This window comes from Agelaius phoeniceus, chromosome Z (genome assembly GCF_051311805.1).
Source record: "Agelaius phoeniceus isolate bAgePho1 chromosome Z, bAgePho1.hap1, whole genome shotgun sequence".
Lineage (NCBI taxonomy): Eukaryota > Metazoa > Chordata > Aves > Passeriformes > Icteridae > Agelaius > Agelaius phoeniceus.
Window position 1 is genome coordinate 80482006 of NC_135303.1, and position 16029 is coordinate 80498034.

Genomic DNA, 16029 nt, shown 5'->3' on the forward strand with positions numbered 1-16029 from the left:
CCAAATAAATAGTTTTATTGAAAGGTGTTCTTGGGGTCCTTCTTTTCCAAATAGGTACATGTCTTTGCTGCTTCCCTTTATAAAGCCTCTTGGCTCATTGTCTTCCAGTTTTGGTGCCACCACACAGCAGGAGGCTGTTTTCTGGCATTGATCCTGTGTTTTACAGGTGTTGTAGTTGGTTTTCTTCATTCAGTGTGTAGCAAGTCACATTTTTATCTTCTGCATGTGCTCCTAGAAAGGATAGTCTACAGTGACTAAACATGACTGGAGAACTTCTGTGAGAATCTGAGCAGCAAAGCACGATGTGGGACGGGACTGAGAGGTGTCAGGGCAGCAGTGTGTGAGGAGGATGTGCTCTGACACCTGCCGTGGGCTCTGGGTGCCAGCAAGCTCAGAATGTGTCCCTGCCTGATGGCTCATGAAGCCTTGCAGCTGGCGAATTAGGAAAGCCATGACTTGAACGCTCACATACAAAAATTTTTGGATGAGACTGTTTTCCTTGTTATGCAGTTGGATGTAAAAGACAAATACTGATTATGTGGAGGAGACAGTGAGGCCTCCTAGAAAGGTTTTTTTCTCTGTAGTTACTTTCTGAGGCAGACAAGCAGTGGTGTATGTAACAAAGCAGAAGCTGTGCTGTTATTTGCAGACCTTTGGGCTTGAGAAGGCCGGTGACACCATGGTGTGGTGACTTGGCAGAGAGGTTCTATTTATGGCCAGCTGAAGGAGCCCATATGTGGTGATACTGTGGTGATACTTCCTTGTGGTGATACTGCTCCACTTGCCCATTCCTTTACCCAGTCTCTTGAATTACAGTTCCTGACTGCGTGGGGATCCCTGGGCTGGAGGGGTGCTCCATTTGAGCATGTGTAGCTGGTGAATTCCTAAAGTTCGGGCTTCAAGTGCTTAAGGATGTTTTCCTAGAGTTTGGCAGGAAAAAAATGTTTTGGCAGAAAGGACATAGTGTTTTCCATCTGTATCTCAGGGTCCTAGGGAAATTGCTTCAGTATTTTTCTCTAGGGTACATGAAGTTGAACAGTACAATGTCTTTGCTTATAGTTGAGGAGACCTTGGATGAGAGACTTCTTTTAGAGCACCTGGTCTCAGAGAACGAGTCTTGCATTCCACAGATTGGCTTAGGGAGTTACTTTGTTTATAGCTCTTCCTCAAATCTGCCAAGCAGTGCACAAAAGTAGAGCAGTGTCTAATGTGAACATTTGAGGCAACCAAATTATAAGGACGGGTGCGTAACAAGGGCAGTGGTCAAAATATAAAACACCTGACAAGCTTCCATCTTAACTCTTCTTACTTTGCAGTGTTTTACATCCTTTCGTTATCTCTCAGGCATGGTGTGGTCAGTCAGCTAAGTCTTTATGTACAGGTTTTTAAAATGATGCTTTAAGAGTGTTTCTTTGTGAAAGCCTTTGCAAACTGACTCAGAAAAGGGTATGATATTTCTCCTATCACAAGGTATAATATTTTGCAGCTTTTCTCCCTAAGCATCAGGTGAGCTGCTCAGATTTGCCTCAGTTTTTCAAACTCAGTGACTGAGAAAAAGCAAAGAAAGCTAGCCTGGATTTCTTGTGTGGTAAAAGAAAACTTTATCCCTATTGTTTTTAGGCTGTCCCGTTCTAGAGTTCTGGTAAACTGACTGCCAGTGCACTCATTACAGTGCAGGAAGAATCCTTTTTCTCTGCATTGCAGAGGTTCTTGCAGCACAGTTTGATATTTGTAAAATTGAAAAATCTTACCTTTTAAATTTCTTGTGGTGATCCATCTCAGATCACAGTGCTTGTCTTGTAGGGATCTTAAAATAAACAGGCAAGCTGATTGAAGTGATAATTTTTTCCACTGGCTTTGCAATGCGGTTTCATTTTGTCCAGACAGAGCTCTTGTCCTTTTCTTGGCTTAAAATTATGGGTAAAGATATGCAGAAACCATATATGCTGTGCAAGTAGTTTCTGTCACCTACAAGATCACTAGAACTGTTTAGAAGGGATGCTTAGATTGAGTAGAAAATGCTGCACCTTTTTAATTTTGTTGTGTTTTTAAAATTACTGTTACTGATTTTTAAATAGAAAGAAGAGATTAATGAAATAAGAACTATACTGAGGCTAGTTGATGTGTCACTGCAGTTGTGAGTTTGGAAAAGGCTGCACTGTGTATTTCAGAGACAAAAAAAATCAAAGAAGAGGGCATATGCAAGAGGTGAGGGAAAGGCAAAATCAAGTATCCAAAACCTTCTGTGTTGCCAAAAAGATACAATAGGTGGCAAGAGATATATCAGTGTAATCAGAGGCAATTATTTTAAGGGAAATTTCTCATGTTTCAAAGTACTAAAGAATGTTTTTCATGAAAGTAAATCAAATAAAAGCTCAAGAAGCCGAAGTTGTCTGATTTGATGCTATTTTAGAGTGTGAACATTGAATTACCTGTGCTCTTTGTGTGCATGAGAGGAAGAAATATGAGCACTCTCTCTTTTAGGAGCTTTCTCAGGTGCATGCTATCCTTCAAGCCTTTTCTGTCAATACATTTGGATCATGAACCAGAATTATGGTCAGAAGGTGCTCACTGTTGACAGATGCCATTTTGCAGGCTCAGCGAAGCTGCCTGGGATCATCACAGTCTCTCACTAGTCCCAAAGCTATTGGCTCACAATTCTAGTGCTTCTGATGGCCCCAGGAGGTATGACTAGGATGCTGATGACATACTCAGACAGACTGAGCTGGTGCTGGAACAAAATACGCCCCAAACTATTCCTGGCACATTAATTTTATGCTTAGAATCAGATATACCTCTTGCTATTTTTTCCTTCCTTTTTCTTTCCTTCCTTCACATTCTTGTCTGCTGGTCCCTAAATTAAGATGAAAAATAGCTATAATGGTACTTCTGAGACTAGTCTTTAACTAAAATGTGAGATCTGATAGAGATCTCTGATGCATCTGAACATGCAGCAGTGAGCTTGCAGAGTGAAAAGAAAAGGTGTAATACTAGATTTGTTTGTACAGTTCACAGAAAAGCAAAGACTTAAAAGAATTTTCATTTGTGGAGTTTGAGTAATAGATAGTAGCTACAGATGTGCCCCAATGAATTTTATTTCCCAGTGATTAGGTAGTTAATTTATCTTCAAATTATAGTTGGGCATAAAATACAAGGTTATATGTGATGCTAATTTATGTGATCTAGAATATTCTATACAATCTTCATGTATGCAAACACATAAATAAGAAGACCATGCCACTCTGCATACTACAGCACTTGACCTGCCCCATGCAAGCTGTGGTGATGTGTCTAGTCTGCTGCTGAAGTTATAAATTCTGATGATCTTAAACCATATGTTTTAGGTGCTTGGTCAATTCTAATGTAAAGATTATTTTTAAAAACTGTTATATTTTTTTTTTCACTCTTGCTCTGCCAAAAATGAGGACCTGATTTACTAATTTTTGTAAATTTGGGTTGAAGTTTTTCCACGAATTCTGCTGTGTTTTAGCCTGATAGGTGAAGGGAACCTTCTTCTATTACAGAATTTATGCTTTGTGTCTGCTCACAAAACACTGTGAAATCATGTTTACACTTTTGCTTGACTAAACAAACAAAAGTAACTTTTTTAGTGGCTTGTTGTGGGCAGGTTTTTAAAGTTTAAAGCCTTTTGCACCTTTTAAAATTTTCAGTGCAGTGCCCAAATGTTCAACAGGGTGTTTTTTTGAATGTGGTATATGCCACAAGTCTTCCTCCTTCACCTTTCCTTCTGTGTACAGATGAGAGGTTTAGACCACATTTGGAAAAAAACAGTGGAGAAGACACACCAGCTGAATCTCTCAGTCCTCAGCATGATCCTTTCCACTTTTACATCTATAATGCAAAAATGTTCCCCACACTTCTGTTTGCCTTTGAGTGCCTGCAGGAGTTCTGGTGGCCTGACTTGTTCTGGATGAGCAGTGGGGAGTGCTCTGAGCATGGAGAGCAGTGCTGCTGCCCTGAGCCTGCCCTGCTGCCCCACTCCTGTCCTGCTGCCCCACTCCTGTCCTGCTGCCCCATGCCTGCCCTGAGCCTGCCCTGCTGCCCCACTCCTGTCCTGCTGCCCCGAGCCTGTCCTGCTGCCCCACTCCTGTCCTGCTGCCCCGAGCCTGCCCTGCTTCCTCACTCCTGTCCTGCTGCCCCACTCCTGCCCTGCTGCCCCACTCCTGTCCTGCTGCCTCACTCCTGTCCTGCTGCCCCACTCCTGTCCTGCTGCCCCACTCCTGTCCTGCTGCCCCACTCCTGCCCTGCTGCCCCACTCCTGTCCTGCTGCCTCACTCCTGTCCTGCTGCCCCACTCCTGTCCTGCTGCCCCACTCCTGTCCTGCTGCCCCACTCCTGTCCTGCTGCCCCACTCCTGCTCTGCTGCTCCTGCAGCCCTGGGCAAGGGCTCTGCTGCGCTGGGCAAACAGGAGAAGGAGCCTTCTCCACCCTGTGCTGTGTCCTGGCCTCACTGCCCTTTTTCTGGTTCTCAGCTGTGTTAATCTTACATTTGCCTGTGTAATATCTGCCTTGTTTAGATCTGCATTTGATTAACTAGTTATTCAATTAAAGGTGAGCTTTTAGAATACATAATCTGGGACTCTTAGAAAGTCCCTGCTGTCCATGTGCTGCTACACCATGCTGCCTTCTGAGTGCTGGCTGCATGAAACCTCCAAGGAAATCTGTCCGGAGGTGGTTTGCCTAGGAAGAAGTGGGAGGCTATCTGCTCTTGGCAGTGTCCCAGAAAAAGTTACTTCATCTCATCCTACACAAACAATTACAGGACAGTAAAGGAGTTAGTAAGTAAGAGGGAAAACTCTCAGGAAGCCAGCATGTGCTAAACTTCTGCTAAAGAACAGTTTCTTTAGCAAAACTAAGCTTGTGGTGGCTGTTATTGTGAATGTGCTCACACAGTTTGGAGAGCTAGAAATATAATTACAGCTTGGGTTTTTTTTGTTTCTCTACTTTTCAACACAGTATTGAGAATTTGAAAAGTGGAATTGACTATCTGATACAATGTTCTAAAAGGAATGGGAGCTGGTCTTTGTGTTGGCAGGAGGGAAGTTTGAGAAATTGCATGTGGGTACTTTTCTATACACCAAACATATTAGTATGAATTGAATAATGAGTAATCTAATCAGATTTGTAGCCAAGCTTGTCTGTCGTACTGTGATAATTACTAGCTACCCAGGGCCTTAATACCAAGCAGATCCCTCCCCACCTCCCAACCTGTTTTATTTTTTAGAAGTGAGTTCTTTATAGGAAAGAAGCAGGGCTTAGGCAAGGCACTGATCTTGGCTCAGTCCAGTGACCAGTGCAGGCACTGCCATATTTCATAAGCTGTTTCTTAACAGCTTCAAATGGTAACAACCTTGGCCTGAGTGAGGATTAGTTCGTCATGGTCATGGAGTACTGGCAGTATCAACAGTAGTAGTCTCCCTGAGGAAGCAATTATAGCCAAAATTTGGTTTGTACTTTTGAACAAGAGTATTTCACAGGTGATAGGACATGTAAGAGGAACAAGAGCAAGTAATTGTTTAAAATCCTCTCTTGTTGCATGAAAATTTTCTTTTTTTATAAGGAGGACAAAACAAAGTCATTCCAGGTCTGAAAGTTGGTCATTAGATGTGGAATGACATTTCTTGAGTGATGGCCTACAAGTTCTGCTTTCTTGCTGGCTAAGGAGCTGCTTCGGCAAGGTGTTTTGGAGAAGTCTTCAATGATCTGTTGTCAAGTCCGCATATTTTTCTTTATTTCACTCAGGAGAAGGGAGGATTGGACCAGATGACCTCCAGAGTTATCTTCCAAACTGAGCTGTTCTGTGAATCCCTGAAAATAAATTCTCTGTTCTGTATTACACTGAACAAGAAGCAGATGCTTTGTGCTGGGTTTTGAATGTTTTGTACATGCAGTTCTAGGCTGTGTCCTTGATCGGTCCAGTAGCTGATGAGTCTGTTAAAGTTGTGCTTGGACATTTGATATGGACTGAGGGGCTCCAGCTGAGGTGCTTTAGCTGGGTAATGCTGAGCTCCACGCATGGCAGAAGTAGCATTAGAAACCCAGACAGAGGTTGCAAATACAATACAAAGTAGTTCAGCTCAGCCTTGCAAGCAAACCACGTTAAAATTTGCATGGTGGTGCCTGTGCTCCTGCCTGGTTTCTCAGATTGTCCCTTTTGTCTGCAGGACAGTCTCAATGAAGCAGCACAGTCCAGACTCCCAGGGATGTATTCCCATGCATAGGACCAGGGTCCAAGTTACCTTTATATGCAATTCCAGTGGCTAGTCCAGAACTCACCTGGTGGTGGAGAGAATATGCGGGGGGAGGCAGGGGCAGCTGTCACTTCTGGGAAGTTATGGAGCAAGAAGGAAGCAAACATTTCCTTTTCTCACTGTTTCACGAATTGTAACCAATGTTTTCAAGGCAGAATGAGATACAAGTACAAGAAGAGTGCAATTTCTTGGAGGACATGAGTATATGTATTTATATATGCTGTATACATATACATGTATGCCAGTTTTTAATGTCATGCAAGTATTCCTGTTCTCAGGACTCGTTCAGTATCTGGATTTTTGCTTTATCAGAGGTAATGTGTACCTTTTTTCCCATGCCTTTAGATTGTGGACTCCTGAGTGTGAATATGTGACTAAGGCTGTGACCTTCAATTGGGGTCAGGGACACAGCTGGTGATGAACACTGGAAGAACAACTGGAAAGTGAGGCAGTTACCTATGTGGACACTTGGACACTGGGCAATCTATAATGTCTCTGTTTCTCCCAGTTTTGGTTTTGTTTGCCTGTTTAGTGTTTTTATCAAACAAAGCTGATATTATCATCCAAGCAGTTTGCATGCTAAAGGGAGCTGGACTGCTCTTGGCAGCACCTTTTGACTTCCTGAGATGAGCTGTGGCTTTGATGAAGAGAACAGCACTCAGCCATCTCAAAAAGAAAGCAGAACAGTATTGAGGTGCATTAACTCTAGGGTTCATGACTAGGCTTTGCTGTTCCTTGAAGTGGCAGTGCAACTAGCTGACAATTCATAGGGCTTCTCCCTTGGCTGATTGATTTTTAAGGTCAAAAAAGACAGGGAGAACAGACCAAATGAGATTGCAAGAACATTTCGATGGAACTCCCGTGTACCAGAGGTCATGGGCTTTGTCCTAGCTATTCTCTACACCATCCAAGAAACATGTTACCTGCTGTCAGTCACTATAGAGCCTTCTTTGATGAAGATGTCTTTGAAGGAATTATGTGGCACTGCATGTGACATTTCAGCAGTAGTCACAAAGGGATGACGTCTCTTAAATACAGAAAGGTACAGCTTTTAATGACAGGTAGAGCTTTTAATGACACTCAAAGCACTAGTAAAAATCCCACTTCCAAAAGCTGTTGAATAACTCCTAGCATAGAGACTAGAGATCCATGGAAGAAGAGGAAGAGCAAAACATGCTAAAACCTGTGAACTGTTGCTTCTATTTGTTTGTGTTTTTTTTCTGGTATTTGTGGATCATCAGGGTGTGATAGCTGCTGTTGGAAGCATATTGGTCACTGCTGTTCAATTCTAGGTGCTGTTTACAAGGCTGTATTTGCCAAGGGATGGCCAGAGATGACAGGGAAGCAAGGAAAGGCATGGCAAAGTTCACATACCCTTGTTGGCTTTGTGAATGATATATTTAAGCTTAGCCACCAAAACCAGTGATTGTCCCTTTTGTCTGCGGGACATTTGCCATGCCTCTGTGTAAATCTCCAAGGGACTGAAGAAACAATTCTGAACTAAAATGTACTCTCCCTTAGGGACTTCTTTCAGCATGAAGCCCAATTACTTTTTAAATGAGGGGGTTAGCCCTCCAGGGAAACCATAAATATGTCCATAGTGAGTGGTAGTAGGTTAAATATTCCCAATTGCCCTATTACAGGAATCCAGGAAAGAAAACAGTAGACAGTTCTCCCTAGTAAAAATACTAGCAGGGAATTTCTAGCAATCTAAGTGATACTGCACAATTTATTCTTTAATATCCAGTTTATGAAAATTTAGTGTCTCAGTGGTTGAAACAGACCACTTCTGTTCTTTGAGTCATGGCTGGCATAGACACTTTAAGTGTCTCTTGATAATTTCTTATGGAATAATGGAATGGTTTGAGTTGGAAAGAATCTTAAAGATCATTTGTTCCAACCTCTTTGCTGAGGTCAGGTACATGTTTCACTAGACCAGATTACAAATGCTATCCAGCACTTGGCCTTGAACGCTTCCAGGGATGGGGTATCCACAACTTCCTTGGGCAACCTGATGCAGTGCCCCACTGCCCTCTGAGTAACACTGCTCTCTTCTTGACATCTAATCTAAATTTCTCCTCTTTAATTTAAAACTGTTCTTCCTAGTTCTATGGCTGTCCATTTGAAAACTTCCTCTCTTCTAAATAAGACCCCTTTAGGTACTGGAAAGCTGCTATTCAGCAGCTTCTTGTTTTCCAAGCTTAACAACCCCAGCTTTCTCAACCTGTCCTCAGAGGAGAAGCCCTTTCATCATCTTTATGATCAAAGGCGCTGCTCTGGACTCACTCCAGCAGGTCCCAGTCCCTCCTGTGCTGGGAGCCCAGGGCTGGATGCAGTGCTCCAGGTGGGTCTCAGCAGAGCAGAGCAGAGGGGCAGAATCCCCTCCCTGCCCTGCTGCCCACGGGGCTCTGGATGCAGCCCAGGACACGTTTGGCTCTCTGGGCTGTGAGTGCCATGGCTGGGCCATGTGCAGCCTCTCACCCACAGCACCCCCAAGCCCTTCTGGGCAGGGCTGCTCTGGGCTGTTCATGCCCAGCCTGTGCTGGTACCAGGGTTGTCCCAGCCCAGGTGCAGCACCAGCACTTGGCCTTGTTAAACCTCATTATATTCTCATGGGTTACTTCTCAAACTTGTCCAGGTCCCTCTGGATGGCATCCCATCCTTCAGGTCTCCTGCCCTGTTCTGTAGTGGACCAGTTTTCTCTGTGCGTTTTTTTGTTGTTGATAAATCAGCAGAAGCTGTCTGTTGCCTTTCCCATCCCTTGCAGGTTTCCCTTCCCAGCTGTGCTCTTCCTAACTCCCTCTGTGCCTTTGTCCTCTGTTCCTCCCTGGCAATCTGTCCTTGCTAAAACCTTCTGTAGTGGCTTCTTAAGTCTGATGCCACTCAGAAGTTACTCCTTCAGACAAACTTGCCTCCTGCCTTACCTCCTTGTTTCTTCACACTCTATTCATATGCTTTAGAGAAGTTGCTTTTCAAGTTCAGCCCTTTCTGCTGAGTCTCTTGGCATTTAAGATAATTGAGTTCTTCCAGGCTACCACTTACCAATTTCCTGAACAAGCCAAGACAGTTGTTCTGAAATCCAGGATCTTTACTCTGCTTTTTGCCTTCATTGCTTTCCTGAGTATTTCAAATTCTTATTTCTCCTCGTAGTCACTCAGTCTAAGGTTGTCATCAGCCTTTATGTCCCTATCAATTTCTTCCTTAATTCATACAACATCCAGCAGTGCAACTTCACTACTAAAAGGAGTATCTGCAGAAAAAATAAGTCTCTGATGCTCTCCGAATTTCCTTCACTCTGCTGTTCTGCTCTGCCAGCAAATGTCTCAAAATTCCTCCATGAAAACATGTAATTATGAAGTTTCTTCCAGTTGTTTAAAGGCTTCATCCACTTTCTTTTCTTGACTGGCCAGTCTATAGTATGTGCACACGTTAACCCCTCGTTTGCTGTCCCCATCATGCTGATCCATGAGCCTTCATCCTTGACTTCTTGGATATGTTGGGTTGTTGAAATAGTGGGAAAACAGTGTGCAATATTTTAAGAAAATTTTAGACACTAAGTAAACTGGTGAGAAAATATGTGTGCACACAAGAGGAAAATCATCTTTTGCTCCCTGAATAACTTGGGATGAGTAATTTGCCCTCTTTGCTTCTCCAGGTCTCAGACTGTGAAGTCTCTGTGGTACAGACCTGCCATAACAGAGATAGATGATGTGCAAGGTCTGCCACCTTCCAAAGATTGCAGGCATCATTGCATTTGTGTTCCTAAATGTAACTTGTGTCCTCTCTTCATGGAGGGTGAAGTTTGGTGATAGAGAGAACCTGCAAAAACACTTTCCAGTGAAAATGTAGGAGGGGAATGTCCCTGTGCACAAAAGAAAGAGTTGGAAGGAAACATGGTTGCCAAAAGCATGTTTTGACAGGATTCCCTCATTACCAGGAATATAATGATTTTGGGCATGACAGTGGAAAAGATCATACCCTAATTTGCTCTGCTAAGTGTAAGGATTTTGAATTTCTGTGAGTTTCACAAGTAAGCTATCTGAGACAACAAGGCATGATTAAGGCAAAAGGAAATGTAGATGAGTGCATGATGAAAATTAATATTTAATTGACCTGTTTCAAGTAGTTATACATATGGAAAGACAAAATATTTGTATTTTTTGTTCAGGAGGAATGTTTACATACTTTTGAACAGCTGACCTCTGCTTCATTTTGTGTCAACCAACTTAAGCCTTATTTCCTTTTTGTATTATGCTGTAGGGCTTCCTTGTTTGGGTTACAAAACGTGAAAATTCACCTAGCACTGTGCGGTTTTCTCATTACCATCCACATAGAAATATCTATTTTTAGGCTCAAATATGTGCACAAAGGCTTTAGCGAGGAAAAAATATTTTTCTGACTTGTCCTACTTGCAGTGTTCAGGTATCACACACACACACACACACACACACACACACACACTTCTCTGTGTTTTTCATCACCAGTACCTAAAAGATACCTGTAGACAGGTTGTTCACCTTAGTTTTCTCTGCTGTGAAAATTGTGCTGCCTTTCTTGACTAAAGTAGTTTTAAGAAGCATTTTAAACCAATATGTGCCTACTGGCAGTGCCGGGGTCAACTTTAGCTACTGCGTTTTCTGTAACTTCAGTTGCCCATGTCTGCAGATCAGAAGATAAAAGACAAATGGTTTAATTAGTCTTAATACCATTTTGAACCTACTGCTCTAAGCAGTTGATCAGGTTTACACAGGTACTTAATCTGGCATAAAACTCTACAAAAATAAAATGGGCTTCAATGGACAAAGGGGGGGTTTGCAAAATCCATCCCTTCCTAATATCAGTAGCTGTGCCTTGTTTTAAACAAGACTGGATTTACTTTGATTTCTAGATTATCGCAGGTTACACTGAGCAGAACATTTAATGCATCTCATTGATTTTTCCTGTAATACTGTTGGTACACAGGTCATTGCTCTAATAATTTGTTTTACCATTAGAATTCTGTATGCAGATCTAGTCCCCAAGGATATCAATGTGTAACCAGATACTGCGTGATCTAATCAGGTACTGCAAGAAATACATTATCACTTCAACACCTAGCAGTAGAAAGCTTCATCAAAATGGAAAAGTTATTTAATATTTAAAGCAAAATGCAGTTCAAAGAGACAACCAGGAGAAGCAGGTGTGTACAAAATTTAAAGACATTTCTCAGATTAAACAAAGCCAAATCCAAGCCAGAGTCTAGGATGATTTGTCATGACTCCATTTGTTGTTAAAGAAGATAATGTTATAGCTGCTGTTTTGGTTTATAGGGTTTATCCCAGTTCAGTTAAAGTAGCATCACTCTCAGAAATGACTGACTGGCAGAATTTCATTAATGTGATATTTACTTGCTACAGCATGCATGCTTTGGAAAGCAATTTTGAAAAGCACCTGCAAAAGCATTGGTGACAGACAAGACCAGTGCTATGAACTCATTTTGATGTAGGATTTGGATCTCTGAGCACCTAGTACCACAGTCCATTTCCAGAATACAAGTCCTGCTGACTTTGAAGGAGTTTTGCAAGCAGTGTGTCTCAGGCTGAGCAGCAGACCTGCTTGCTGCTGTGAGTCTGACCAGAATCTATGGCTGGAATGCCAGGAGTGTGGCTCTGCTCGCAGCTGGACAGTGTTTCTGTGTAAACTGCCAGGTGCAAACACCAGGTGTTCAGCAGGGTAATGGTTGACAAAGATGATAAGCATCTCCTAGGGTCAGCTTATAACTCCATATAACTGCTTTCATGTCGATGTCTGAATGCTGAGCATTGTTCATTTGGCTTTTGTCTGAGTTTCTGAATTTTATTAGTGGAATGCAATGCTATTCTTGGCTCTACGTCTTGTACTTATTTAGCAAAAGAAAGTAATGAATTTTAGAAGTAAATTTAAGAAGGAAAACCATTTAGTGACTTTGTGTATGACCAGATGAGACTTGATTTAAGATAGAACATAAAATATTTATGTTCCTTGACATTTTCCCCACTCCTATTTTATCTGGCTATAAAGGCATGTGTGGAAGGATATTGGTTTGTTTTGGTTTTTTCCTTTGGTTCTACAGACTAAACAGTGCACAATCCTTTGGTTCTACAGACTAAACAGTGCACAGTTCAGTGTGCAGGGCCAAACTCTCCTCCTTGGCTCAAGGGATTTGTTTTGCTTTGCTACCAGAATTGCTTTGAGATCTTCAGAGACCACTGGGCTCATTGAGCCTAAAGGCATGAGTAAGAGCTGGAAGAGAGTGACTGAGCATCCAGACAAGCAGTGAAACAGACTTTCTTTCAAGCTCCTACAAAGTGTTGTTGGGGCAAATGCTGCCAGACAAATGTACTGATGTTGAGGGAAAGGGTGTGGGGGTTAGTTGGTGCGTGTTGGTACAGGTCATAAAATTATTTTCATTGAGAAAAACCCACTAAAGGCTTTTAATATATTTTTTTATAATTTTTCTCTCTTGTATTTTAGGGTCTCATGACTCTTTTAGCTTCTACATTGATGAAGCCTCTCCAGTTGGGCCTGAACAGCCGGAGACAGTCCAGAATTTTGTGTCAGTTTTTGGGACTGTGGCTAAAAAGCTGATGAGGAAGTGGCTAGCTACACAGACCATGAACTTCACCAGCCAGCTGGGGGCAGGTATACGGTATTTTGATCTCAGAATTTCCACCAAGCCCAGAGACCCAGACAATGAACTCTACTTTGCCCATGGTTTATTCAGTGCCAAAGTCAAGGAAGGTCTGGAGGAGATCAACGCATTTCTCACTGAGCACCCAAAAGAAGTGGTCTTCTTGGACTTCAATCATTTCTACGGGATGCAGAAATGCCATCATGAAAAGCTTGTCCAGATGCTCAGGGACACATACGGAAACAAAATGTGTCCTGCTATATTTGCCCATGAAGTCAGCCTCCAGTACCTGTGGGAAAAGGAGCACCAAGTGCTAGTGTTCTACCACAGTCCAGTGGCTGTCGAAGTGGCCTTTCTGTGGCCAGGCCAGATGATGCCAGCTCCCTGGGCAAACACAACAGATACGGAAAAGTTGATTCAGTTCCTGCAGGCATCAATCACTGAAAGAAGAAAGAAAGGCTCCTTTTTCGTATCTCAAGTAGTGCTGACACCAAAGGCTAGTACGGTGGTGAAAGGGGTTGCAAGTGGTCTCAGAGAAACGATCACAGAAAGGTGAGTTTGTGGCTGGTAAGGTGTGCTGACTGTGCTGAATGTGTGTTGGTAGTGCTCTTCTTCCAATTCCTTTTAAAGGCACTCTAGCAGATGCATTTCTTCCATGCTACTGTGGGCTAGTCAGAACTTGGCATAATGCTAAAATATTTAAAGAGAAACATATTGAAGGACAAGTTTTTGCATCTTGAAAGAAAATCTGCCACTGAAGCATAATGAGATATTGGAGGATTGGCTTAACCATCTCTTTTTTCTGAATGCAGGTTTTGCTTATTTGCTTTGTTTTCCAAATGTGGTTTCTTACCATAAGCACTGAATATCATGTCTACTGGAAAATCTTATCTATATGATCTAGACAAATCTATCTGTATGATCTAGATAATTTTTTGTTTGTGCATCAGGCTTCAGATTTTGGATTAGAAAAAAATTTGTCCTGGCTCATCAGTAAAGCCTGATGCTGCAGGATTTGCCATTACACAAAGATGCACGGTTTCTCTGTCTCTGTACCATCACACATTGTATCAAAGACAGCAGGACACCATTAGAGAGAATTTGACTCCTTAAAGTCTTTCTTCATTTACCACAGAGGAAAGAGATGGCAGACCATCATATAGCTTCTGTATATGGAATAGTTTGTTGACAGGCCATTAGTTGTTATATAACAAAAAAAGCCACCTGTGCAAGACATGCATTATTTATACCATTCTGACTTTGATAAATCACAGCCAGTTTTGAGCTTAAAGGCATATATATGTGACTATGTTCTTGACAACTTGGTAGGAAAACTGAAATTTAATGCCAAGATGCAAGAGCTATTTTCTTTTTCTCCTTAAAAATAAAGAAGGGTTGCAGAGTGTAAAAAAAATTACAATGAGGGTCAGTGGCCTGCTAATGCTTTGCTCTCTTCAGGGATGTGCCTGTGACAGGAAGGTCTCTTGGGAGCTTATCCCCTTGTATGAAAAATGCAGTGTCTGCAAAGAAAACATGCCTCATATTTGGGAAAGGTTGAGCTGTTTTTACCGCAGCTTTCCAAAGCAGCTCTTGACTGGAAAAAATAGGTAAAAACCTCACCTGATGTGGTAAAACACTGACATGGAAGGTTTTACAGGCAGTGAAATGTGATTTAGAAGCACTTGTGTGACTGCAGTTGCAGCTGTTGGTATATCCTTCATCTGTGCTTTAGGGGCTCCATCAGGCTGGGGAGTCTCCTCTCTCCTGAGTCTGAAGAGCGGTTCTCTGTACTAAAACACTGCTTTGTTGATGGATTTTACTCATAACACCATGTTGTTAGGGAACTTTTTACTCTGGTAAACATCTTCCTGAGTGTTCTTTAGAACATGAAATAGGACAATCAGGAAGCTTGTTTATCAATAAAATAGCCATCAAACCTCATTTTCTTCATCTTTGGCTTATAATGTGCTTTTTAGAAGCTGTTTGTAAAGCAAAGACTTGAAATAGATGCTGAAAATGTTTCACGGAGTTTTGAATATCCAGAGCCATTGAACTCTTTGAGTGCCTTTCCCAACAGCAAATCTTGAAATTGTAACTACCTTCAAAAGCCAATAAGTAATTGGGCTGAAAAACCTGGAAGTGTTGTTTTGCCAGATTTTAACGGAGATTTTTCACATGATCCCCAAATGTGTAGTCACTTTTCTACATGAAAAGTTGTTTTCTTTTTTTGTATAATTCTTTTACTCCTTATGAGAGAAATAGACCTTCAAAATAATCTCCAAAGCCAATATTTAGTCGTCCAAGTATGGCATCTCATTTTAATGTTTATTTTAATACAAAAATAGACTGTAGGAAGAAACAGGTTTGAAATTTATGATAATGTTGATAGAAACTGAGCCTGTATTTTGAGTTAACTGCTCTAAAAGTAAACATCAAATATATTCAGAAGTGCTCCTCATTTTATGAAGATTCTGTTAAAAATAAATAGGCAAGCAATTAAAAGATGAAGTACAATTTACACAGTAGAATTTGCACAGTTGTCTTCAGTCTACCCTGCCTTAATGTTTCAGTAGCTTAAAAATATGTAATCCACACCAAAGGTAACAAGGCATACGTTCCAGCTGTGCAGTGTTTGTCACTGTGAACCATCACTCAGTAAAAATATTATTTTGTTCTTTTCAAAATAAATAGCCAGACCAAATCCCATCTTTGTGTCCAGGTAGATAACATATGTGCTTTTGTTGCCAGTTACTGCATAGGCTTATACATTATACTGTTTTCTCCTTTTTGAGAAATGCTGGTGAAGAGCCTTACATTAAGAATGTAGTTATCTTGCTTTTAGAAGCAGTTTTGTAACCATACTTGGATGGGGTTCTTCCCTCTCATTGAATTTTAAAAGTTCTGAATTCAAATGAATAAGGTTGAATTTTTCAAATAATTCTGGTGTGGGGTTTGTTGTCTGGTTTGGTTTGGGTTTTTTTCCTAAATTAAGTATTACATTTAAGAAATGTTCCTTTTGCATTTTGAATAAAACATATAGTAATTTGTTTTGTTTTGTTTCTCTACCTGCACAGTGGCCTTTTACATATTGACTTTCTTTTGAAAATAG

General features: G+C 41.5%; 1 protein-coding gene across 1 annotated transcript in view; it reads left to right on the forward strand.

Moving 5' to 3' along the window:
* PLCXD3 (phosphatidylinositol specific phospholipase C X domain containing 3) overlaps window positions 1-16029 on the forward strand; it is a 79775-nt gene that overhangs the window by 34187 nt on the left and 29559 nt on the right. The window contains exon 2 of the mRNA XM_054652627.2: window positions 12764-13472. Within this exon, the coding sequence (XP_054508602.1) occupies window positions 12764-13472 (709 nt within the window). The remainder of the gene's footprint in view (window positions 1-12763; window positions 13473-16029) is intronic.